Here is a 27,356-nt window from a genome sequence, read left to right as displayed (position 1 = left end):
GAATGTATTTGAATACATTTTGACCCAACATGTGCACATTTTGCACGTCAGTGAATGCAACTCTGTGGGTGTTCACTGTAATCCACAAAAGTCGGACAAATAGCCGAAACGCATAGAAGTGATGGGACAAGTAAACCTGTGAGCGGGGGCCAGGAGAAGGAAGGGAATGTACGGGATTCCACCAAAGGATGAAGCTACTTTGGTTTGTTTGTTGAGATAGAATGTCACGCTCGCCATGTGTTGAAGGTCTCACTCCGTACATACACATGAAACGCTCACGTTTCCTTCCTGTGTCTGGACTGCTCAGGTATACGTTACTCAGCACATTCCTGAGGGAAAGTGCTGGCATCATCCCAACTTGGGAATATTATCTCAAGGTGTTGATACTTATGCCTCGGGACATTCAGCTAGAAAGACAAAAATAAATAATAGAGAGGATGACCATGCTTACTTTGCAACCATGATCATCCCTGGAGACGCAGAGAAAAACTTATTTTAGTCACTCTTAGTAACGCTTGCAGCCAAACTTAGCCCACGGCACATTTTAACAACTATGTAAAATTGTGAGGAAAAATAACATCATCTAGCATAAAGTTGAAATAGTTAAAAAAAGGGTTATCTTTCTAAATAATTATAGTTATTTTTTTAAACAAACAAAACTATTTTTTTTTATTTAATTTACATTTTTGGAAAAAGTTGTAATGTCACGATAATAAAGTCAAAATATTATGGGAATAAAATCCTAACTATGAGAAGAACGTTAGTGAATAAATCAATTTGTAATTTTTTTTAAATAGTTTAAAAAAATAGCTTTAAAAAAACAGCAGAAATGGAAAGAATTTTTTTTCATTTTTACTGGAATAAAATGAAAATATTAAGAGAAAAAACCTAACAACAAAAAGTCATAATATAAGAGAACGAGGTAAAATTGTGAGGAAAAATAACATAATTTAAGTAGCATAAAGTTGAATTATTAAAAAAAATTAAAAAAAAAATATATATATATATATAGTCATTTTTTAACAAACAAAACAATTGTTTTTTTATTTACATTTTTTGAAAAAAGTTGTAATGTCATGAGAAAAAAACCTAATTATAAGAAAGTTAGCGAATAAATAAATTTGTTTTAAAAAAATTTCAATAGTTACAAAATAACAGAAATGGATATAATTGCTGTAAATAAGCTGTCATTGTGAAAATATTAAGAGAAAAATTTTGGAATCTAAGCAGAAAAAGTCGAATTACATCGGAATATTATGAGGAAAAATAACATAATTTCAGTAGCATAAAGCTGAAATATTAAATAAAAATGTAAAATTTTTGTGGGAAATGTCCTAATATACAGGAATAAAGTCATAATTACGAAATGTGAAAATATTTGGAAATTGAAAAAAAACAGCAAAAAAAAAAGTTGATACCAATAATACACATTTTCACCTACTGTATATTCACAAAGCCTCATAAGATGCCTCAAATATCTTAGCATGTTGGACAAAATATCATAATATCATTTTTCAGTATGTGGCCCTGTTCGGACATCCCTGCTTTAATAAAGAGGTTCAAGTCTGTGGCTTTCCTCGAGCGTGACCGGCGTGTGTGGCTGTGGAAGTTTCATGGACTTCATAGATGTTCTGTTCTCCGTGAAGTCAGCGGGTGTTTACGACGCTTTCACTGTTGACTTCAGCTCATTCCACATTTATTGCGCTTTTAAAAAGGAATGAGCCATCAGCCACACACGTGCACAGTGCGCTATAAAGTATGTAGTAAACGTTGCATTTCAGAGCAGATGTTCAATCAAATTTATTCATGCTCCAACTCCTGTCGTTTCAAACGGAAGCTTCATGTTTTGTTTCTGTACCACATCTAAATAAAGTAAGATACAAATATAACACAATCAGACGATGGTCGTCTGCTGTCACTGATGTTACTGTACTGTTCAGTGAGACACACAAGCACCAGACTTGAACCGAGTAGTCGTCTAAATATTTTTCTATGCTGCTTTTTGTCATTATATAAGAGTATTGTGTGTCGAATTTTGAGGAGAAAAACAATGTCTTTCATTTTTGGAATAAGGCTTCAACATGAGAAAATTGTGAATACTTCTGTAAATATACAAAGTATATACTGTACAGGGCGGCAAGGACCTCCAGGACCTATGGGACCCCCAGGAGAGAAGGGTTTCAATGGACTGCCGGGTCCCCAAGGGCCACCTGGATTTCCCGGAAGACCAGGAGAAAGTGGTGCACGTGGTCTACCAGGTAGCGGAGTTCTTTTTCAGTTCATACGTTCTTATATTACAATCATAAAGTTTTCTAGTCCAAATATTTTTGGACTTTATAGAGTAGTCCAAGTTATCCAGTTATGGCATCCGAAATGTCAAAAGGATGAAGGATGATGTCATGTTCCATTGACAACTAGCGTATTTTCCGGACTATACGTCACACTTTTTTCATAGGTTGGCTGTTCCTGTGACTTATACTCCAGAGCGACTTATAAATTTAAAAAGTGTTTATGTTACATAAACACTGGACACCTTTTGTGTTCATGTTTATTTTTTGTGTAGCTGAATAACCATTGTGTTAGCATATCTTACACCTATTCAGCCTGTTCTCTATTCTTTTATTGTTAGAACTTGCCTTCCAAGAAGACGTAATGTCTGTTTTGGTCAAGTAGTTTGTAAAATAAATTACCCGGAAAAATGCGACTTATACTCTAGTGCGACTTATGTATGTTTTTTTCTACCTAATTATGCATTTTTGGCATTGTGCGACTTATACTCCGGAACAACTTATATACGGTAAAACTTAAATACGGTATTCATCTGGACTAAGGAGCTGCTAATTCAACAAGCAATGCTAACATAGTGAACATTGTTGTTTTTCCAGGTCCCAAAGGAGAGACAGGTGTGTGCAATATCAGTGGCGTTACGTGACGACTTGGTTGGATCTCTCAGTATGGATGCTTCACTTGGCTGTTCTCCTCATGGTGTTCCTTTCATTTGGTCAATTTCTAAATGAGAACATTGGGAAAGAGTTTGAACTAGGGTTGGGTGATATTTTCTAGATTCATCCAATGATAAGACGATAAGAAACGGCTTTAATGTAAGGAGCGTTTTACAATGCCCGAGGATGCCGTGCAGGTTCTAAGCAAAGACGTTAATTTATGTTTATTTTTGTACCCAACACACAGTGGACATGCCTTCAAAATAATAATAAGCGCTGTTTGCCGTCTAACTGTGTAATCAAAAGTCATAAAAATATCTTCCATATACAGTTGGAATTGCATGGGTGACTACATCTTCCTTAATCACAAGCACAGGCATTACAGTTTGTTGAAGATTTAGTAGCAATGTGCGCGGAAAGGTTACCCAATTTGTTACCATATTTATACCATATTATATTTATTTATTTGAGACAGGTGTATTTAATGACGTGGCTTAAGTTTTGTAGCTTTTTATACAAGACTTGCTGAATTTAAATTTGATATTGTCATATCGTGGTACAGCCCCAAAATATCGGGATATATGCTTAAGTCCATATCGCCCAACCTCTTAAACGATAATGGAAGTCAGGCATGAGCAAACGCTGATGTGGTGACAGTAGCATCACATTGGCTATGTCCAACCCTTACGTAACAGACTACACAGAATACGAGAATAACACAGTCTATGAAAACCTGAGCAAAATATTATTGAAAATTTAATGATTTTGAATTTAAACACGGGTTTCACAAATGAGTAGTTTGTTATACGCAGTATTTCATGATAACCGAGAGAGTATACAACAGCCATCACCAAATGGCAGACCTCAGTCCCGATCCGGACCCAGTGATGACCAATCAAAGTGAATGGGAAATATAGTAACCGATAATCGTGTTTGCGCCGAAGTTTGCGGGTGTAATTAGTTCAGTTATTATGGTGACAGCAAACGCGGTGACATCACTCAAAATGAGTAAAAAGTCAGAACAGTTGATCGAGAAAACCGAACATTTAAAAGTGAATTTACGGATCAATATAGGATTCTTATATATATATATGATTCTGACGTGAGAGCACGGAAAATACAGTAGCAGGAGCCCAGTATCAAAAAGTCATTTTTAGCACAGCAAAGTGCTAATGAATGTTCACTAAGGGTTATTTTATGATAGCTGACAAAACTGAGATAAGATACAAAAATACCAAAATTACAAAAAATTTCTGAAATTACCGAAAATTACAGAAATTTGGTGCAAAAATATGAGTCGAAAATCGAGTCATCCAAAACCATGCAATGTTTTACAATAACCGAGAAAGTGTAAGAAAACCAGAGCAAAATTTTGCCAACAATTGCAGTCCAAATCCAAGTCATATGGAAACTGGGCAGGATCATCAAACCATACTACTTTGTTGCGTGCAGGATTTTGCATAAAATAGCCGAAATTTGGGTTGAAAACTGAATCATCTGAAAACTCGTCTGTCACACGCAATATTTTACACTAACCGAGACAATGTATGAAAACCAGAGCAAAATTTGGGCAACAATTGCAGTTCAAATCCAAGTCATACGAAAACTGGGCAGGATCATGAAACCACACTTACTTTGTTGCATGCAGGATTTTATAAAAACAAAGACGATACATAAAATAGCCAAAATTTGGGTTGAAAACTGAATCATCTGAAAACTGACTGTTTGAAACTGACTTGTCTGTCACACACAATGTTTTACACTAACCGAGACAATGTATGAAAACCAGAGCAAAATTTGGGCAACAATGTCAGTCAAAAACCAGACCATATGAAATCTGGGCGGGATGGTCTAAACTAGACTACTTTGTTGCGTGCAGTATTTTATCCAAACAGAGCCTGAATCATCTGAAAACTGGGGCATTGAAAAACCAAGTTCTTGTATCAGAGTAGGGAAACCGCAGCACCGCAGTGTGAGATCAGGTTTAGGTTCATCAATGAAGTCATAATTTCATAGTAATTAGTAAAAATGTGTGTTTTGTCAGGAACGCCGGGTGCCGATGCTCACTTTCCCAAACTGTCATTCTCTGCTGCTCTGACTGTCCCGATGGAGCGGGCAGGAACCATCGTCTTTGATAAGATCTTTGTCAACGAAGGGGACTTCTATGACCCAAGAACAGGTCAAACATAAACTCATACAAATATAAAGTTATATATTTTTGCATGAACTAACAGCAAAACTCCTCTCAGGTATTTTCACAGCCCCCATTGATGGACACTACTTCTTCAGTGCCATCCTGACTGGCCACAAGAACGAGAAGATCGAGGCGGTTTTGTCCAAATCCAACTACGGCATGGCCCGTGTGGACTCTGGGGGCTACCAGCCCGAGGGCCTGGAGAACAACCCCATGGCCGAGACTAAAACCCCTCCGGGCTCACTGGCGGTCTTCAACATCATCCTACCGCTACTGGCCGGGGACACGGTTTGCATCGACCTGGTGATGGGCAAGCTGGCCCACTCTGTGGAACCGCTGACCATCTTTAACGGGATTCTGCTCTATGAAGCCATGTGACGGCCCAAAACACGACCAGACAAGGACAGAGTACCTGAAGAACAAGACAAGCCCACAGGAGGCAGCACCAAAACCTCGATATCGCTTCTTGATTCTGAAGTGAACTTTTAGGAAGACATTTTTGTAACGTTCAGGGAAACTCGTTCAAAGCAGCTTTATGTGATGTGATTGTTTAAGCAGGCTTTTTACGTACCAGAACTTCTTGTTGACTGGGGGAAAAGAAGTATTTGATCCCCTGCCAATTTTATAAGTTCATTCATTTATCTGTGGCGGCCCACCACAATTCATGTTGGACCGCCACAGATAGATTTAGTGCCATAATTTCTTAAATTTTTTTTTTTTTTATTTGACGCCATCTGTTCACTCACTCATGAAACAACACCTAGTGGTCGACTTGTCTGACTTGTGAATGTTTTTGTTTGTGTCAGTGTGTCATGTGATGGACTGGTGAGCTGCCCAGGGTGTAGTCTGCCAAGCTGGGATCGGCTCCAGCTCTTTGTAAAAAAAAAAAAAAAAAAAAAGGTATGGATGGTTTTCAATCCAGATGCTGACCCTGAACCCGTGTACCGTACCTCCGAAAACTTGTAACATTCACACACTGTTGTTGTTTTTGAAAGCATACGTGTGCGTCCAATGTTCAACTGGTATAAAAGTTCCAGTTTTTAATGTTTTATCAATTGCACAATGTTTTGTCTATAAGCCACTCAATGTTCTTTTATTGACAATTATCCCCCAAAATAGGCTACTTTGTATTTCCTTCATATTTGGGGACGGGGGGATTTGTGAAAGTAATAAGAGCACATTAGATATATTGTCTTACAAAAATGTCACATCCTAATTTTTAAGTTTTCTTTTAGAAAAGATGAATGTATGGTAATAAAACAGAAATATTTAATGCATAGAGGTTACTGCGTGTCATTATTAGTGTGCAGTGTTTACATATATCATTTATGTCACATGCATGCATATGAATAATTTGTCCATTATTCATTCATTTATTACCGCTTTTCCTCACGAGGGTTGCGGGGGGTGCTGGAGCCTATCCCAGCTGTCTTCGGGCGAGAGGCGGGGTACACCCTGGACTGGTGGCCAGCCAATCCCAGGGCACATATAGACAAACAACCATTCACACTCACATTCATACCTATGGACAATTTGGAGTCGCTAATTAACCTAGCATGTTTTTGGAATGTGGGAGGAAACCGGAGTACCCGGAAAAAACCCACACATGCACGGGGAGATGGCCGAGGGTCGGATTGAACACTGGTCTGCGTGCTAACCACTCGACCGCCGTGCAGCCCTTTGTCCATTATATTATATTATTTATTATATATGGTGCATGTGCCCAGCGTGATATAGGGATGTCCTGATCTGATATTGAGGCTCGGGATCGGCTTTTTGAAGATATAATGTGTAACATCCGTAACTCTGGGCCACAACACTATACTATACACAATAAAATGCAACACCACCATCCAGAAATATATACAGTGGTGAAGTTAAGATATGAGGGTCGCAGGTGTGCTGGAGCCTATTATAATATATATTGAGTAAAAGGTAGCAACATTTAACGATGACTAAGACCTTTTCCTTACAAGGAGTCTCAGGTGCGTCTTACCCGTACCACGTGTCACCACCCATGGAGGAAGGCAACCACATGAAAGAATATAGCATGACTGTTCACGATAACGTTTTCATTTGAAAGAAGGAAAAGAAAATCCTCTCGACAAGACGGAGAGCGTCTTTGCTAATGCTGTAATGCCTTGAAAATGTCTTGACGCCCCTGGTGAGGACCGACTGCACCAGAAGTTGTTGTTTCAACTCCTGAAGCAGCTGAGCTCATTGAGCTGCTGCTTGATTCATCTTTTCCAGATGTTCCCATCTCAGATTACTGCAGAATGGTAAAAGCCCTGGGAGTGTCCTCCCTTGGATCCGCGTCAAGTGGCAAACACATCCTATCACGTCACGTACACACGTCTACCTGAAAAACTTCTAACAGTCCGCTTTTGATGCGGGAAACATCTGGAAACAATCACGCTTATTGTTACCATGGCAGCAACCCAGGAGGGTGTCAACATGCTGAAGGGAGCAAAAATGGTAGCAAACATAAACTTCCTGTCTCTGCTGCCACCTGCTGGATGCACAAGGACAGTTACCACGTCCACTACATGCGCTGAAAACAATTAATTAAATGGGCTGTTTAGGCATGGGATGAACACTAAGTCATGGAGGTCTTTCCTGACGCTCAGCCAGATGAAAAAGCACCAGGAAAACATATACTGCCTGCCTGAAGACCCATCATGTCCTGCTAGACGTTTTGTTTGACGTATTTTTTGTTTGTGCGTGCAGCAAAAAGAGGTGATGACACAACTACGCAATAGAAGAGCTCATGTTAGTGCAGTTTTAAGTTGTAAAAACGGCCACTAGGTGGCAGAAGTGCATCTTTCCCATGTAATAATGCCTCCACGGCAAGCAGGAAGTTAAAAAGCATGGGGAGGATGTAGTGTGCAGGAGGTTACACATTGAAGGGAAATGTTAACTCATGCACAAGAGCACACTAACACATGCACAGTCCAGTTCCAAATGTGATAATAGTTCATATCATTAATTATATTAATTATTAATTAAATGATGTTGTGTTTTGGATGTTTTTTGGATAAATATGACTAAATATGGGGGCTGCACAACGGTCGAGTGGTTATCGCGCAGACCTACCAGCTAGGAGACCTGAGTTCAATCCCACCCTCGGCCATCTCTGTGTGGAGTTTGCATGTTCTCCCCGTGCATGTGGGGTTTTCTCCAGGGATTCTGGCTTCTTCCGGAATGCTAGGTTAATTGGTTAATCAACTCCAGATTGTCCATAGGTATGAATGTGAGTGTGAATGGTTGTTTGTCTATATGTGCCCTGTGATTGGCTGGCCACCAGTCCAGGGTGTACCCCGCCTCTCGCCTGAAGACAGCTGGGATAAGCTCCTGCACCCCCCGCGACCCTCGTGAGGATAAGCGGTAGAAAATGAATGAATGACTACATTTGTGTCAAAGTGAAAGTTATGCCTGAAATGTATTTTTTCACTCAAGAACAAGACAAAATGGAAACAAATCTTCTATTCTGATGAGATATGAGAGTTGAATGTGTCTTTTTGTAGGTACCATATTTATATAGCCCTGCAAAACAATATTCTGCGTGCCTTCTAATCACTCAAAATCATCAAAAATTGTCGGTATTTGAAAAGAAATGTCTGGGATTGAATTGAGTGTATTGCAATTCATTTTCAATAGTGTTTTCCCTCATTGGGGTGTGTGGGGAGCTGGAGTCTAACCCTTGAGAGGTAAGGTACATCATGGATTAAATTCCAGCCAATCATTGCCAAAAATGCAATGGATACTCTGTGAAACTGTGATCCCTTTACGAGCGCTAACAGCCCCACACCGTATCAGAGTTAACTGTTAATTCTGGATCACCACAGAAGGTTTTTCTTTCATTTGATTGATGTATTTGTTATTTATTCACATTATAATGATGTGACTGAATGGATTGTTGTTACAACTCCGTCCAGTAGATGGCATTGTAGCTCTGCATAATCAGCAAGCATTAGAAATCCACACAAAGTGGGAAACACTGTATAGTCTTAAAAAACTGAGCTTTTTTAAACGTTTGGCTGCCCATGATGTGTTTGATAGCCACTGAAATGTCATACAAAATCAAGGTAGAATTTAAACATCACCTGCCATTTGTCAGTCATCAATCCCTGCAGCAATCCTTTCCATAAGCATCCAAGAGCAATTACTGCTCGTCTTCGTACAGGACCTCGTCAATGAGCACGTCATTGTCGTCAACGGGGATGTCCTGACACAGCTGCTCTTTAAAGGCCAAGGCGATGGTGTAGGGCTTGCCTTTGGGGTGGCGCCTGCAGCGCTCCAGGTAAGTGTCGTAGAAACCCTTTCCTCGGCCCAGACGCTTCCCAGACAGGTCAAACCCGAGGCCCGGCATCAAGATGAGGTCCAGACCTCCTGGAAAACGAAAATGTCTTCACTGTGTGTCAAAGTTTTAGAAGAATAGCTTCATTTTTACAGTCACCATCTTCAATGAATATGCCAGTTCTGCAAGTCCACTTTAGATGTGCAGGTATAGACGCCTGTGTACCTGCAGCCAAAGCTTCTTCTCTGCTGTGGTCGCTGTGGTCAGGCTGTTGGATGTTCCAGGATGTGACAGGTAGCGTGGCCATGTCCTGCAGGCTGTTGAGCTTCAACATGTCCATGTGGTTGCTGCCATGCTCATATCTGGGGATGAAGCACCTTTTACCCGTTCCTAACACGTCGCTGATGATTTGCTGTGTGCGCACCTCATCGTCCATGCTGAGGAACACCGCGATACGTTGACACGCCACATATTTTGGGTGTCTGAAGAGCTGGGGAAAAAGAACATTTAGACAAATGCAAAGTTTCTACATACATATCGACGAATTCTACATACAAATACATAACCTGTACTAATACAAATAAAATTTAAAGTATCAAAAAGGGTAATGAAAAAAATACAATACACTACAAATAAAATTTAAAGCATCAATAAGGGTAATACAAATATGAAATACACTACAAATAAAATTTAAAGCATCAATAAGGGTAAAAAAAAATGTAAATACACTACAAATAAAATTTAAAGTATCTATAAGGATAATGTAAAAAATACAATACAATACAAATAAAATTTAAAGCATCAATAAGGGTAATAAAAATATGAAATACACTACAAATAAAATTTAAAGCATCAATAAGGGTAATAAAAATATGAAATACACTACAAATAAAATTTAAAGCATCAATAAGGGTAATAAAAATATGAAATAAACTACAAATAAAATTTAAAGCATCAATAAGGGTAATAAAAATATAAAATAAACTACAAATAAAATTTAAAGCATCAATAAGGGTAATAAAAATATAAAATACACTACAAATAAAATTTAAAGCATCAAGAAGGGTAATAAAAATATAAAATACACTACAAATAAAATTTAAAGTATCAATAAAGGTAATAAAAACATAAAATACACTACAAATAAAATGTAAAGTATTAATAAGGATAATAAAAATATAAAATACACTAATATAAATACAGAAATTACATTTGAATACACATTTACACGTTAGATTCATTAAATACAAATAGAATATAAATAAATAATGACCCAAAATGAATGGCACACCCTACTTACTCTTACAGTACCTTAGTGCCATGACATCATGCCGATATTGATTGACAGGTCTTACTTTTTGGGACACAACTGAAGATTGTCTCAGTTTCTCCTGCTCACTGAGTGCCGCAACCCGTCGCTTTATTTCCTTTCTTAACGCTTGTTTGGCAGCTCGCATGGTGGCCATTGTGTCTTCTTCTTCCAAAAGTCTGCTTTTCTTTTGTTTGCTTGGCTTGTCTTCGTCTTTATCGGTTCATGTCGGTAAATATTAACTTCCAATCGACGTCACGACGCACACTGTAGACCTCACGTCTGCCGTGCTTCTGCTTCCGCATCTGCTTCTTCTTCGACTTCGGTGATTGGCGGACTACAACCATATCTTAAAGGTGTATGCCGCCACCTAGTGTATGTATGTCATAGCATGCCTCTTTACAGTGATACATACTGTATTTAACAGGATTTTCAATACGGCAATTAGGCAACATTGAACAAAGCTAGGTTTTTAGTGTAAAATTGCTATGTGAGAAGTTTATTATTCACAGTGAATCACACTGTTATTAAGATTAAGATATGCCTTTATTCGTCCCTCAGTGGGGAAATTTGTATTGCACAGCAGCAAGAGTACAGAGTCAGTTAAGCAGTACAAAATACACAATATAGAAAAATAAACAATACAAACAACCCAAGTATTAACAAAAATCAACAGTTATTTTCAATACAGTATGTAGATAATATGAAACGAGATGAGATATATGACCAGTCTATACACTGAGATCTTGTTAGAGAGTTAATATGAGGCATTATGGAAATACTTCACATATAACTTAGTATATTGCATTTAGAGCCCTTAATATTGTACATGGAGGTTGATCAGATATTGCACAGTGAATGGGGTCTGGAGTAACTATACTGACTAAAAGCAAGTATTACACAGATGTACATAGTGGTGTAGAAGTCTATTGGTATACTGAGTAATGACAATTTACATCGGTTGAAATACACTTTTCCCATTGGCTGGCGAGCAGCAGTATCAAAATGACAGTGGTAGTTGTCACAAGTAAAACATACTGTAGCCATAAATTAGTCGCACTGCTGTTCTTTCCCTGTACTGTTTAGCTACTTTAGAAGAAAAAAAAAACATTGTCAAAGAAAAGGACCATAATGGTTTGGGAATGTTTATTACCAGGCTGACTTGTGTGTGTATCACTGTCTGTCACATTCAGGTGCATTAATTGATTAGGTGACTTATTTTTGCCAAACTATCAAAAAATAGCCACCGGTCCAGGGTGTACCTCGCCTCTTGCCCAAAGACTCCAGCATACCCCCGCGACCATACTGAGGGATAAGCGGCATAGAAAACAGATAGATGATTCAGGAAGTCCGCCACAAGCAGATCAAAGCAAGCATATACATTGAAATGATAATACGCAGTGAATGTCCAACATGGGGGAACTAGCATGTCATCAAACAAGTTCTATGGTCAAAGACAGCAGACTTGGATTTGGATTGTGGTGTTTGAAAGATGGCTGCACGGTGGAAAGTGGTTAGCACGCAGACCTCACATTTAGGAAACCCGGGTTCAATCCCACCCTCGGCCATCTCTGTGTGGAGTTTGCATGTTCTCCCTGTGCATGCCTGGGTTTTCTCCGGGTACTCCGGTTTCCTCCCACATTCCAAAAACATGCTAGGTTAATTACAGACTCCAAATTGTCCATAGGTATGAATGTGAGTGTGAATGGTTGTTTGTCTATATGTGCCCTGTGATTGGCTGGCCACCAGTCCAGGGTGTACCCCGCCTCTCGCCTGAAGACAGCTGGGATAGGCTCCAGCACCCCCGGTGACCCTTGTGAGGATAAGCGGTAGAAAATGAATGAATGAATGAATGAATATACGTATATATGGCTATATAGGATAAGCGGTAGAAAATGAATGAATGAATGAATGTTTGAAAGATCCCAATGAAAATGCTTATTGTTACATGGTTTTGTCAAAAGAGGGCGCTTTGGATACAACACCCATATTGTTCAACAAGCTAGCTAGACTGGCACCTTTTTAGTTGATTGTATCAATAAAGAGCTGAAAGTTCGCCAGCACCTCGCTTTAACACTTGAGGAATACTTACCCGAGATCTCTGTTGAACACAACATGGATCATCTTCTGAGCTAGAGAAGAAAGTGTGCTGAGTCATGCACCAAGCTGGTTCACGTTAGCGATCCAGTTAGGGCGGATCCTCCAGGCAGCCTGGGATTGGCCGAACAGGAACAGGCGGGTCCGTCCAAAGGCTGCTAGCTCACATCTGGAAGCTCTCTTTTCCACTCACCGACATCGCTGGAGCTCGGAAAGTAACTTCTGAAGACCAAACATGTCTTTCCTAAACGTAGATGCAACGTGTGATTTCTCCATCCACAACCTTCCCTATGGCGTGTTCTCAACACCCGACCAGGTAAGGGCTGTCACTCTTCAATATCAATAACTTTATTGAACTGTTGCTGTTGACATACAGGGTGTCCCTCAGGTCTGAACACAAGCAACAATACATAAATAATAACACTTTTTCTTTATGCCATTTAAATCATGACAATTTTCATTTGTGTTACATGTATTTAAACACATTAAATGGTTTATTTTCATTATTTAAAAAAAAATGAATTATTGAATGTACCCATATATTTTCTGAATTCTTTTTTCAGGCCAAGCGTCGCATTGGAGTTGCTATTGGAGACCAGATACTGGACCTGAGCGTCATACTCTCACTTTTTCGAGGACCGGTGATGTCCAAACACCAGCATGTTTTCCAACAGGTATCATTCCTTATTCAATAATAATAATAATAATAATAATAATAATAATAATACATTTAATGTAATAATGTAATGAGAAAATATATACATAACAATTTATATATAAAATATATTTATTTATTTTATAATTTTTTAATAATGTAATTTAAATGCTAAAATATTACTTGAAATATATTTACTAAATATATCATGGACATGTTATAAAATACATTGAATAATTTAATGATTAAAATACATCATGTATAAATATCAAATTAAATTATGTAATAATAATGATAAAATGTAATAATTAAAAATGTATTTTATCCACAATGTAATTGAAAAATAACACATTTCACAATGACAATATACAGTAATGCAGATATATATATAAATAGTTCTTTAATAATATAATTGAATTATAGCCTATAAACATTTTAAATATAATAATTGAAAATGTTGATAATGAAAAAACACAAACAGATTATTATTATATAAATGTACCAAAATTATGATCAACATAGCTAAACAACAAATAGCAACATATATTGAATAAGAATGAATGTGTCATTCGGCTGCTACTGGTATACATACAGTACATATGAATACTGCATGACATATTTCTTTTTGCATTGCAGTGAATTTCTAATTTTGTCTTTCTCGTACCAGCCGACGCTTAATGCTTTCATGGCACTGGGATACCAAGCGTGGAAAGAGACCAGGAGTACCTTGCAGGTGTTGCTGTCAGCCAATGAGAGCACTCTAAGAGATGACTGTGATCTACGCAGCAGGTGAGGTTACCTTTCTAACTGCTTTTACGTTCGATGCCCTTCCCAACGCAAGGCTGTTTGGACCAGGGGGTCAGATTGCTACCTTTTATTTACCAATATAACGATTGTCTCACTGGGACAAAAACAACCTGAGAGGATATCTCAACATCAGCTTTTTGGTATTTTGAAGGATATTCTTCTCTAAAATTTGGACTGTTTTGTCCCTAGCAGAATAAAATGACCACCTTTGATTAGCTAGTGGCCAAGCATTTACCAGTTCACTTCTAAAATCTGGACACATAGGCAAAAATGCTTATAATATATAATTTTTTTTTATTTAATATAAATAATAAAATTAAATAAAAATGTATTCATTTTTAAATGTAATTAAGATATTTATATAATTTGTTTAAATTCTTAAATATTTCATGAGAATTATTTTTTTATATAATTAATTATTCGACTAAGTAGCCAAAATGGCAACGATTGAGGGTGGTCAGTTTAAATAGCTGAAATAGTTTAAATAACCTCCTCTGTTTTAATATCTGCAAGTATTCAGCTTTCTAAATTCGATTCCAACACAGTGTATTTTTATCTTGTGTAACACGAGTGTTGTTTGTCTTTTTGTCTGCAGAGCTTTTGTCCCTCAAAGTGCAGCCACGATGTATCTTCCAGCTGATATTGGTACGTCTCCACACATAGTTAATAATAACAATACATTGTATTTGTATAGTGCTTTTCAAAGTACTCAAAGACGCTTTACAGGAGAGAAAAAAATAAAAATAGAATTGAGTAAAAACGGAGTAAATGATGCATTAAGATACAATATCCATACATTCATTCAGAGCTAAAACAAGTCTAAAAGCTAAAAGCCTTGTTTTAGCTCCCAAAATGCTGCTTAGGAAATGTGAATGTATGATACAATTACTTTTTATACAGTAGTACCTAAAAGTTTTTATGACAAATTTTAAAAAGTAATCAATTTAAATTATTCTTTAAATCATTACTGAATGTAGTGTTTTTTAACCTGAATTTAATTCTTAATGATTGTGTCGAATGGATGCCTTGTAAGCTGTCAAACATTTATGGAAATGATTTTTTTGAAACATGCTAACAATACAACTCATCCAGCACTAGGGGGCAGTGTTTCTTCGTATTAAACCGCCTTCTCGCCTTAAAACTATATCCCATATATCTTATATGAACTATCTTACAGGTGATTACACTGACTTCTACTCCTCCAGGGATCATGCAACTAATGTTGGGATCATGTTCCGGGGAAAGGAAAATGCTCTGATGCCAAACTGGTAAATTATATATACATATACAGTACAGTACCATATGCTGTAGTAGGAACTAAGAACTGTATGGACCAGACAACCAGGGTTTTTTAATTACTGTACCATAATATACAAGGTTCATTTTATATATGAAGGTGATGGTCACATGTTGAGAGTGCATTCAAACACAACAGCATGGAAGTATTTTGTATGAATGTTTTTAGCGCGGATGTATTCGCCTTGAAGATATTTAGCAGGTATAATTATCATGCTGTGTTGTGCAGGTTGAGGCTTCCAGTGGGGTATCATGGCAGAGCGTCATCAGTGGTTGTGTCGGGCACCCCCATCCGTCGCCCGTCAGGGCAGATGAGGCCTGATCCGAGTAAGTTCGCATTAATCTTGTATATATCTTATATCTTGTTTGTTTTGATTAATTGGTTCCAGACCGGGCTGCACGGCGGTCAAGTGGTTAGCGTGCAGACCTCACAGCTAGGAGACCAGGGTTCAATTCCACCCTCAGCCATCTCTGTGTGGAGATGTTCTCCCCATGCATGAGTGTGTTTTCTCCGGTTACTCCGGTTTCCTCCCACATTCCAAAAACATGCTAGGTTAATTGGCCACTCCAAATTGTCCATAGGTATGAATGTGAGTGTGAATGGTTGTTTGTCTATATGTGCCCTGTGATGTCACTTTCAGATGTGTGGCGGACAGGAAATTCAGAGTTGAGTTTTAGCTCGACATGGGTTACAGTCACAGCAATTTATTATTATTGTGCCCGTTGTTAGATCATTCAAACCTGCAATAAAATCCTGTTGTTCCGGTGAACTGGACGTAATTATACATTGTTTTAGCACAGCCTTTTATGTTTTTTTGAGGCAAAAAGAGGTGATGATGCAACTTCACAATAGAAGAGACCATGGTGGTGCAGTTTTAAGTTGAAAAAACGGCCACAAGGCGGCCACATTTTGCCTTGTTGTGTGAAGGAGGGTAGCATTGAAGTAATTTTAAGGTGTGTACACACTTCAGTTGCAAATGATATGAAAATTGTAAATAGTTCATTATGTCATATTTGTAAAAAAATATATTTTCATATTCACATTTCATATTTTCATGTAAAACAACCATTGTTTGTGTTGTTCATGTTGTGGCATCGTTGTTTCGATGTTTAAATGTCTAAATATATATGGCTAAATTTGTATCAATGTGAAAGATATGTATGAAATGTATCTTTTATGTTTGTCTTTCCTTTGTCCTAGCAAAGCCTCCTGTGTTCGGCCCATCAAAGCAGTTGGACATTGAATTGGAGATGGTAATTTCTCCACACTATCACTTGCGTATTTAAACTGTTTATATATAAACAGTATATATCTAAAAGAAGATTTATATCAACATCCTTATGTAATATCTTAACGTGTGTTTCTCTGTTTAGGCTTTCTTTGTTGGAAAGGGGAATTTGCCTGGGGAGCCAATCCCCATTGAGAAAGCCCATGAACACATCTTTGGCATGGTACTCATGAATGACTGGAGTGGTGAGTACATTCACGCCATTATGAATATTATTCCCTATTTATAAATATATAACATTACGTGCTCAGCAGACAGTTCCATTTTAGAGCCTTTAGTTGAAGCCAGGGGCGTCACTAGGTTCTGAAGGCAGGGGGGCCTTAGCCCCCTGGAGATGCACAGGATATGAATGAAGGTTGTAGACATTCAAAAAAATCCAAAAACACAAACACTTTCTCACTTTTGGGCAGATTCAATAGAGATACTCAATTGTTTTAGGCCACCATTAAATTTACACAAGTACACACAATGTACACGGCAAAATCGCTGCTTGAGCTCTGCAAACATTCTGTCCAGTGGACAGTGATCAATTATATAATCAATATTATATTATTAATTACTTATTATTTATTACTATCATCATTATTCTTCTTCTGATTATTACTACTACTACTAGTAGTAGTAGTAGTAGTAGGCTAGTATTGGCCTGCTTATTGGCTTGCTTATTATTGGGAAGAATTTACTAATACTAATTACAACATTTATTTTTCTTAGTTTGGTTCTCATATTTTCACTTTTTAAAAAAAACATTACATTGTTTTTTTTTTTTAGTTTATTTTGCAAAGTTGTCTTTTTTTACTTAAAATGCTATTTTCTGTGAATGTGTTGACTTTTCTTTGTAAAATTGCCTGCTTTTGCCCTATTATATGAAATTTTAAATTTTTTTTGTAAAAAAAAAAATCCATAAAAAATATCAGATTATTTAGGGGGGGCTTAACAACATTTTAGGGGGAGTGAAGCCCCCCTAAAATAAGCCTAATGACGCTTATGAGGCTTCCACAGCCTGGCTGGCATTTGTTACAGTTACTGTATACTATATTTTACAGAAAGAGTCAGATCATGTCGACTTGTAACTTACATGTTGAAAAAGTGTGTGTATGTCTAGCGTGTATTAATGCAGCAATAAAAATAAAACATAGCAATGAAAACACTTCTGTCCTATGGGAGGCATGACAGAAAATAAAAAATAAAGAGTATTTACCTTGACATACTGTTTTGATCATCTGCAGTTTTCCTTATATAATAATAATATAATAATAATAATATCAGAATAATATCCCTATTTCTCTGAATGTGACCTCAGAAATAATCAAATTCCAAACTATTGTAAAAGCCTCATATGGTGAAAGAGCTTTCTGTGTAAATATGGTATGAAGAGTCTGAATCAATGTTTTGTTCAATGTTTTTAGTTTATAACGCGACTAATTTGTTACATGTGTGCCTGATCTTATTCAGCTCGGGACATCCAAGCCTGGGAATACGTGCCTCTTGGTCCATTCCTGGGAAAGAACTTCGGTACAAGCATCTCACCTTGGGTGGTCCCCATGGAGGCCTTGTTGCCTTTTGTGGAGCCCAATCCCATTCAGGTTAGGACCGCTGTTGTTATGCAACACGTTTGAAATGGAGTTCTGCTAAAAGATGTGCACGCTAACACAAGCAAAGAGAAAAACCTCTTTGTCTGGGTCCCCACAGGATCCAGAGCCCCTCCCCTACCTTCAACATCAGGATCCGTTCACGTTCAACATCAATCTTTTTGTATCTCTAAAAGGTATGAACCCCAACAATGCTGTTATTGTGTATTTTGGCAGGTACCCAACACACACATCAACTACCTCATGCACACTAGGAGTATCTCTACGGAGTCTCAAATAGAATACTTCAGTCACTATACTGTGTACACCAGGGGTCACCAACCCGTCGATTGCAGGTACACCGGCTTGCACCGCAATGCTAGCAAAAAGGTGCGGTTCAGGCGCCATCGTGGCTCAAAATGTGTCAATGCATCACAAAAACAAAATAAAATGTAAACAACATAAAAAATGTTAAAAACACAGCAAAAGTCACAATGAGAAAAAATGACATTGACAACCAATAACAACACAAAACTTTATATATGTATCACTCTTTACTTTACACACATAACTAAAAAAATAATAACATAAATCATAATAAATAAAATAACCATTAAATAAGAAATCAATTAATAATAAAAAAATATATAATACATAATAAATATATTAACTTAAAATAAGTAAAGAGATTTTAGATTAATTGGTGACAAATCAATAAACATGTATGTTTATTGACAGATGACAGTTGTATGACTATATGGACTATATGGACAGTTACTATGGTACACATAATGTCATTGTATGGTCATATGACCTCGTACTTTGGTACGAGACAAAAAATTAAAATATTCAAAATTCAAAAACAAAACAAAACTGTATTATAGAAAGCAGGAAGTGAACAAATGTAACAGTTACTGATTGTAAAAGTACCAGATGGAGGGGTAGGATTTACTAATAAGCTTTGCTTCTTCCTACTCCTTTTGGACATGTGGAACTGTGAAGTGATTATGGGATGCATTCAATTGTAACCTGATGCATGTTCAAATGAAATTAAACCATTACCATTACCATTACCATAAATATGGGAGTAAAAAGTTGGTAAAATGGTTACTATTGTTTACCTCCAGGAAAGCGGATGAAAGAATCTTCAACCATCTGCAAGTCAAACTTCAAGGTGAGAACCCTGTGTATGATAAACAGATTGGAAATTGGACAGTAAAAAGTTGTTTGGTGATGTTGTGTCTATAGTACATGTATTGGACCATGAAGCAGCAGCTCGCCCATCACACGGTCAACGGCTGTAACGTCAGACCTGGTGACCTTCTGGCTTCTGGAACCATCAGTGGACCTGTAAGTACCTCATGGCACACAGTACCTATATGAACATTACGTAGTAAGTCACCTGAATGGCTTATATTTGAGTTAGCATGTTGGCCACAGTCATGAGATCGGGAAGATCTGGGTTTGAATCTCTGCTTGTGGAGTTTGCATGTTGTCTCCGTTATTGATACTGTATGTATGAATGATTGTTTGTCTATAGCTCTGCGATTGGCTGGCGTCTAGGGTGTACCCCGCCTCTTGCCCAAAGTCAGCTGGGATAGGTTCCAGCATATCAGAAAAGACCCCACGACAACATCCAAAGGACTGCAGATTCATGACTCCACCATAAGAAAGACCTTGGGCATGGCAGAGTTCCAGGACGAAAACCACTGCAGAACAAAAATAACATTAAGATTCATCTCAATTTTTCTGGAAAACATCTCAATGATCCTCAAGACCTTTGGGAAAATACTTTGTGGTCTGAAGAGACAAAAGTGTAATGCTTTTTTTTTTTTACATCTGATGTAAAAGTAATGCCACATTTTAGAAACCGACACATAATACCAACAGTAAAATATGGTGGTGGTAGTGTGATGAACGGGGGATTTTTTTGCTGCTTCAAGACCTGGAATACTTTTGCTTTGTAAATGGCACAATTCAACACTTTTTCACACCATTGTGTGTGTGTGTGTTTATATGTATATGTAATGCATAATATATGTATATACATACATAAAATATATATGTAACGTAAGTACACTGTCACCCCACAGGATGCAGACAGCTTTGGCTCCATGCTAGAACTGTCATGGAGGGGATCCAAGAGTATTGATCTTGGCGGCGGAGAAACCAGAACCTTCCTCCAGGATGGAGATGAAGTTACCATTACAGGTGAGCTGTTACGTCGACTCAATGGTAACTACATTATAGTAATGTAATGATAATTACAATTATGATGATAATTAGCCAGGGTTAATGATAGCCTTAAAAGAGAATGGAAGCCAGGGTTTTCTGTACGCTGACTCTGAAAATATTAGTAATAAGTATTAGTATATTAATATAAGTAATCCTACTTCACGGAAATTCACTTATCATGATGGGGCGCAGAAACAATTAACCGCAATTAACAAGTGATTACATTATATGTTTTTTTTTCCTTTTCATTACACGTTTCATGACTGATATTTATACTCCGGAGCAACTTATAGTCTGGAGAATACTGTATATTTTGCGCATTAATTCATTCATTTTTTTACTACTTATCCTCACGGGGGGTGCTGGAGCCTATGCCTAGGCAGGTTACACCCTGGACTGGTGGCCAGCCAATCACAGGGCACATATAGACAAACAACCATTCACACTCACATTCATACCTATGGACAATTTGGAGTGGCCAATTAACCTAGCATATTTTTGGAATGTGGGAGGAAACCGGAGTACCCGGAGAAAACCCACGCATGCACGGGGAGAACATGCAAACTCCACACAGAGATGGCAGAGGGTGGAATTGAACTAGTTTTTTCTAGGTGTGAGGTCTGCACGCTAACCCCCCACCGCCATGCAGCCTATTTTGTGCATGTTGATAAACATGCAAATGTCTTTGCCTACTCCTGAATACATGTTTAAGTACCTACTATGAATACCGTAGTACTGGTGTATACCAGACTACTGCTTTACGGTTCCATGTGATATTGATGGAATCAATGTCAACTGTGTCGTTGTGTGGCATGCATACCTGCAGGACATAAAATAAGCATGTTTTTCCCCGTGTGTACAGGTCATGGTGAAAGAGATGGACACAGGGTGGGCTTTGGTTCCTGCACTGGAACCATCCTCCCTGCCTTGCAACAATGAAAGCCTCTCAATGGGAAGGTTGCATTCATTAGTGCAAAATACATATTCAGCACACATACACACAATACTGTATTTCTCCCATGATATGAACCTGGCTTAATTATTCATGCACATTTCTTTCTCGCTCTGTAGGGCAGGAGTGACCTTGTTACTGGGATGTCTCATAGCGTTACTGTGCTACCATAATCAGTATTATTGATGGGTTGTGTTTCCTGTTTTCCTGATAAGAAAGCTTTCAACATGTTCTGTGCGTGGGTTTTTCATCTTCTGATCATTTCTTTGGAAGATATTTGTTTATTTATACAAAACATGATTATTATTTTCTTGTTTACTGATGAGTGTTGGGCAAACCTGGATGGTCCTCATGGCTGGATGAGTGGACGGTTGGTGAATGGCCACCATGACCTAACGTCTGGGATGTCAGCAAGTCATTTTTGGTTCTGATTCAAACCCCTTGATGGTCCCTGAAGTGTGAAAAGGATCTTAGCAAAGTACAGTAAAGTCTCGTTATATCGATATTCTCGGGAGTCGGAAAAAATACCGATATAACCGGACTATCCATATATCCGATCCTGCGCCGAACTGCATTAAAAGTGGGCAATAATGCAATCGACATTGTTCTATACTATAGAACAATGTCGCGCAGCTTAAATCAATTTTTGCTTAAGGATTTCAATACCAAAAAAGAACACGGCGAACGGCTGCTTCCAGTCAACTTTATTTTTCACACTTCCACCACCAGAGCGCAGCACACACACATTCCCGCACTTCCTGGTTCACAGGTCATGCTCAACCCGCCCCACATAGCTGGCCAAACACATGCCAGCCGTTCGCCGTGTTCTTTTTTGGTATTGAAATCCTTAAGCAAAGATTGATTTAAGCTGCTTTTGTATCGATATAAGCAGACCAAATTGGCTGGCGGGAGATGAAAAGGGCATCGTAGTAACCGGATTATCATAATAACCGGGTATCGTACTAACGGAACTAATTATATCATAAAAGACTAGAAATTTGCCGGGAAATGAAAATAGTATCGTAATAAGTAGTAATTCGTTATAACCGATATCGATATAACGAGACTTTACTGTATACTGAGGGTCAATAGAAAATTTGAGACCATATTTTTCAATTTAATTTTTAGTTTGAAGCCCTAAGCTGGATTTTTAAAATAATTTGTTTTGGATATTGGCATACAGAAACAAAAATTATTCAAAAATTTTTTTCAAAACAACAATTAACAAAATAAAATGCACCTGCCAAACACAAAGTCACAACAAATGAGGCATTACTGAAGGGCAAACAACTCTTATCAGCGTGGTCCTTGTCCTCCTTGCTAATATTCTGACACAAAGTAGACATGCTTCAATTTGTGTGTGTCAGTAAACACAAACGGGACACAAGTGGCCCCACCGGCCCCTGGGCTAGACTAGTTTTATAGATCGGTACATGACAGTAGCATGTTTTTATTCACGGATTCATCAGCAGTTAGACAAATGTTGTCAAAGGTATCGTGCTGGAGTTATAGGTATCATGCCCCCAAGTGTCAGTATCACCCCGAGACCGCTGATACTGACACTTGGGGGCATGATACTGGGCCTGATACCAGACAAACCATGTGATGATCTTATTATCACATTCTATTTAATCATGAGCTTATTATCACGTACTATTTAATCAAAATACCATTTTGTTTCCAGAAAATGTTCAGTTTATTACATGTATTATATCTAAACAGTGTAAACACAATAATTGCAAAAATATTTCAACAATAATATTTTATCAACAGTCTTATCTTATCAATGTCTAACAATTAAAGTTCCATTAATCAAGTTTGGGTTTTTTGGTGACTGATTGATTGTTTCACGGGCACGATACCAGAGCAGCACGCTCTGAGTGGACAGCTACGGGGGCTGATACTAGACATGGTTAAACTCTATATTTTATCAGTATCACTGCCCTGGGCTTTGACACAGTATCATTTCGGCCTTTTCCCATATCATTCATGGGCGGTTTCTAGGGTACAGGGCCAATTAATACTGTAGTATGTGGAAATGAATGGTATTGTAATTGTAGTGAATGTCATCACATAACTGTAATGTAAGTTTGTGTATCGGGACACGTTTTTACAAAAATGAGCAACACTGACTCTTGTATGTGAAAAGGCTGAAGGAGACAGTAAAGCGGAGGTGAAAGAGTGAAAGCAGTCAGAGTTCAGCTATCAAGGTAAATTCAATCTGTTTGACATTCTCCGAGTGTTGAGGCATCCTCATTACCATAATGTGGTGTATCTACCTTCATCATGACCTTTAAAACCCTGCGGACTCGTCAATGTAACCTTGACTTCAACCCACGACTAGATATTTTTATCTCTGTACAATTTAGCCGGTTTTGTCACACTGAGAGTTGGTGAATTGTGAACGGTTTCCTGGTGGATGAGCACTGAAAGGCCTTCGGTAGGACCTCATTGAATGGGAAATCAAACGCAATGTGAGCTACCAGTTCCAGTCTTTTCTTTAATTCTTCTTCTTTGTCGACTCGTTTCAGTCCATGTACAGTGGGGAAAATAAGTATTTGATCTTTGACCAAACACCAGACTACATGTTTCCATGGAACGATCAAATGAGCCCTGTCCCTTTAAGAAAGTACTCCTAATTTCAACTCATTATGTGGATTAAACACACCTGTCACACAAACACGCTTCCATTCAAACCTCTCCACCACCATGGGCAAGACCAAAGAGCTGTCGAAGGACCTCAGGGACATACATGTAAGATTGTAAAGAATTTTAAGAAGAAGAATATGGGTGATGGGCGGCACGGCGGTCTAGTGGTTAGTGCGCAGACCTCACAGCTAGGAGACCAGGGTTCAATTCCACCCTCGGGCATCTCTGTGTGAAGTTTGCATGTCCTCCCCGTGCACGTGTGGGTTTTCTCCGGGTACTCCGGTTTCCTCCCACATTCCAAAAACATGCTAGGTTAATTGGCGACCAAATTGTCCATAGGTCCATAGGTTTGTCTATATGTGCCCCGTGATTGGCTGGCGATCAGTCCAGGGTGTACCCCGCCTCTCGCCCGAAGACAGCTGGGATAGGCTCCAGCACCCCCCGCGACCCTCGTGAGGAAAAAGCGGTAGAAAATGAATGAATGAATATGGGTGATGAGCCTATTGGAGGGGGGTATCCATGTTGCCTCGATCTGTGTTTGAATCTCCACTTGGGATGTGTGGAGTTTGCATGTTAATTGGTGACTAAACTGTCCATAGGTATGAATGTATGCGACCAGTCCTACCTTTCCCCCAGCCCGAATTAAGATGGAATAGGCTTAATTTATTTAAGCACATTTAAAATGGGTTTGATTTACTCAAACAATTGAGTAACATCAACTTAAAAATTGTTGAGTTTTACAATATTTGACTATACTTAAAACAGTCCAGGGTGTACCCCTGCCCAAAGACAGCTGGGAAAGCCTCCAGCATACACGCGACTCTAGAGAGGATAAGCGGCATAGTTTATTCAGTAAAAAGATCCGTTCATTATGGTAATTTCAGTCAATTGATCTTCCCTAGTGGTGTGTCGTTCATGAACGAACAGGTCAAAAGAACTAGTTTCAATTCATGACCGACTGTCTGTCATGAATGAACGGCCGGCAAGTGTCGATCAATCTCTCGGTCTCGGTCTTTCAGTCAGCTAGCCCCACCCACCCACAGAACGAGGCGCTAGGATAAGACAGGCAAGCACGCAGATAGTGCCGCCCTGCAAAAGGAACAGTGAACTGACCCAGCCAATCAAAAAAAAAGCATTTGCAACTGAACGGGTATTTTAGGGTCGGTGACCTTGTTCATTCCGTTCACAAAAAATAACTAGTTCTTTTGACCCGTTCGTTCATGAGTGACACACCACTAGTTTGGACACCATGATATCGATTTTGATAGATGGAGCACATAGCATATGATATCTCAACACAGTACAAACAAAACATGGAATGTGGGCTAAAACTTTACAAATAATTTGGTTGTCTGTGTTCCGCAACCGTGCCATAAAATAGTTTTGTGTTAGTTGCTTTATATACAGTTGTGTAAATAGAACACTGCTGGCATGCATTGTTAGCCCCCACATGTTAGCTGTTTCTGAGCTATTTTTATGGATGATGGGCAAAGTTCCCCCCAAAAGTGCAGTTTCCTTTTAAATTATCATTTATTTATTTCATTTATATGTATCTTGAATTGTTTTCTGAATGTAAAACTACATAAAGTGTTTTGGGCTTTCTGGAATGATTGGATTTACATGACTTCTTATGGAAACGAATGAGTTAATTTCGGTTAGAGTCGGACTATGGAATGAATGAATGACGCTAACCAAGGCTCCACTGTAATTTGAATTATTTTATGTATGTAGTTAATGTATATATGTATAAACATAACTAGAAAAGCCCAATTAGGCTTGTCTAAAAATATATCCACATAATCTGTGTAGTGTGTTGTTTTATGTGTAACAATGTTTTCATTGTCCCTGATAAACAAATAAAATGATGCTTTTAATGTGTTTCATAATCATTTATTCAGATTGGACATCTCGCGGTGTTTGCTTTCACGATATATTGCGTTAAATGTGCATTTTCCACACAATGAATCAGTATTCGCGTCATCATCATCCATCAGGGAGGTTGGTGCTTGTTAGCGGATGAGAGGCGGATCTAGCGAAGCTAGCGTGCCAAGCCTGCGGTGTTTGGAGGCTGTGTGGCCGGACTGTGTGCTCCTTCTTCTGCGTCATCCACACCGCTGACGCCGCTTCTTCTCTCCGACCACCATCATGGCGACTCCCGCCGCCGTCAATCCGTCGGGTAAGTCGGCACAGCTTTGTGTTTTGTGCTATGTTTGATCGCGTTTTCTTGTGTTTTGTAGTATGTTTGGTCGTGTTTTGCCGACGATAGTTGAATAATGACCGTGTTGTTGTGGAGACTATGGAGGACGAAGGAGGCTCGAAGCCGCCGCCAGGCCGCCGAAGCCTGGCTGCAGCATCCATCCCTTCCCCCCACAGAAACACTCCTTTTCTTCATATTTCAACGAATACTTCGATCAAAAAGCCTTCCTAAAGATGTCATTCCAATGAACTCTTTGTCGTCGTGTAGCTTTGTGTTCGTCGTAAAACGCTCTCCTCATTGGTTTCATCTCTTAGGGACACAAAGATTATTTTGCATATTCTACTTGTTCGCATTTCTTAGCTCTTGTATTTTCTACAGTAGTCCTACGTGTAAATATATACTCTTTATAACAAATGTACTTAAAACATTCTTGCCTGCTGATGATAAAATATATAAAAAAACTGTTTAATGGTTGAAAGTTACACGATGGACACAACATAAACTAAACCACTGGTGTCCAATGTGTGGCCTGGGGGCTAGTTTTTATTGATCCCAAAATATAAACAAACATTTCAAGGGATTAATGTCACTATATAAGTACAGTTTAAGCCATAAGCATTCAGATCCATTTGAAGTGAAATGATGGAGGTTATAGTACATAGGCATTAGTGATGTTTTTGGGTAGAATACGACTAATTCATCTGAAAGATAGTATATGTTTACATTCTTCATGCTTGTAACACAAATGTACTTTAAATCAAAGAAGATTTATTGATTGGAAATCACAAACATTCTTTTTAGCATTTTTGCACTTTTTGTGAAATGGGTAAAGAGTAAACACGGTGTAACTTGATATTTGAGTAATA

At 38.4% G+C, this 27,356-nt stretch overlaps 4 protein-coding genes across 8 annotated transcripts in view; 3 read left to right on the top strand and 1 right to left on the bottom strand.

Moving 5' to 3' along the window:
- The window catches only part of emilin1b (elastin microfibril interfacer 1b), a 35,032-nt gene extending 28,619 nt beyond the window's left edge, over window positions 1-6,413 (top strand). Inside the window, exons 11-14 of the mRNA XM_058078305.2 lie at window positions 2,133-2,258; window positions 2,886-2,903; window positions 4,987-5,121; window positions 5,192-6,413. Of these exons, the coding sequence (XP_057934288.2) occupies window positions 2,133-2,258; window positions 2,886-2,903; window positions 4,987-5,121; window positions 5,192-5,514 (602 nt within the window). The 3' untranslated portion in view covers window positions 5,515-6,413. The remainder of the gene's footprint in view (window positions 1-2,132; window positions 2,259-2,885; window positions 2,904-4,986; window positions 5,122-5,191) is intronic.
- Window positions 6,414-8,843: 2,430 nt separating this feature from the next.
- Window positions 8,844-13,146, bottom strand: mthfs (5,10-methenyltetrahydrofolate synthetase (5-formyltetrahydrofolate cyclo-ligase)). 2 transcript variants are annotated; one of them, XM_058078315.2, is made up of 3 exons: window positions 12,835-13,146; window positions 9,659-9,923; window positions 8,844-9,525 (listed from the first exon to the last, which is right to left on the bottom strand). In XM_058078315.2, the coding sequence occupies exons 1-3, from the start codon at window positions 12,898-12,900 to the stop codon at window positions 9,299-9,301; spliced, it is 558 nt and encodes a 185-aa protein (XP_057934298.2). In that variant the 5' UTR covers window positions 12,901-13,146; the 3' UTR covers window positions 8,844-9,298. The 2 variants fall into 2 exon arrangements, with proteins under 2 accessions (XP_057934298.2, XP_057934297.2); XM_058078314.2 differs by lacking the exon at window positions 12,835-13,146 and adding an exon at window positions 10,789-11,093.
- Window positions 12,988-21,874, top strand: fah (fumarylacetoacetate hydrolase (fumarylacetoacetase)). Its single transcript, XM_058078313.2, has 14 exons — window positions 12,988-13,155; window positions 13,403-13,513; window positions 14,162-14,283; window positions 14,897-14,946; window positions 15,479-15,569; window positions 15,827-15,924; window positions 16,799-16,851; window positions 16,972-17,071; window positions 18,342-18,472; window positions 18,579-18,654; window positions 19,585-19,631; window positions 19,706-19,807; window positions 20,551-20,668; window positions 21,555-21,874. Exons 1-14 carry the CDS (start codon window positions 13,075-13,077, stop codon window positions 21,629-21,631), a joined length of 1,257 nt encoding a protein of 418 aa, XP_057934296.2. The 5' UTR covers window positions 12,988-13,074; the 3' UTR covers window positions 21,632-21,874.
- Window positions 21,875-23,699: 1,825 nt separating this feature from the next.
- The window catches only part of arnt2 (aryl-hydrocarbon receptor nuclear translocator 2), a 51,325-nt gene continuing 47,668 nt past the window's right edge, over window positions 23,700-27,356 (top strand). For 3 of the 4 annotated variants that reach the window (XM_058078312.2, XM_058078311.2, XM_078792561.1), the window contains exons 1-2: window positions 23,700-24,398; window positions 26,288-26,469. In XM_058078312.2, the coding sequence (XP_057934295.1) occupies window positions 26,439-26,469 (31 nt within the window). In that variant the 5' untranslated portion in view covers window positions 23,700-24,398; window positions 26,288-26,438. Of the gene's footprint in view, window positions 24,399-26,225; window positions 26,470-27,356 lie in introns of those variants that run through there. The other variant, XM_078792555.1, reaches the window with a different exon arrangement.

The sequence above is a fragment of the Doryrhamphus excisus genome, linkage group LG1 (assembly GCF_037039965.1).
Source record: "Doryrhamphus excisus strain RoL-2023G ecotype Guam linkage group LG1, RoL_Dexc_Guam_v1.1, whole genome shotgun sequence".
NCBI lineage: Eukaryota > Metazoa > Chordata > Actinopteri > Syngnathiformes > Syngnathidae > Doryrhamphus > Doryrhamphus excisus.
This window is presented reverse-complemented; position numbering and strand designations above follow the sequence as displayed.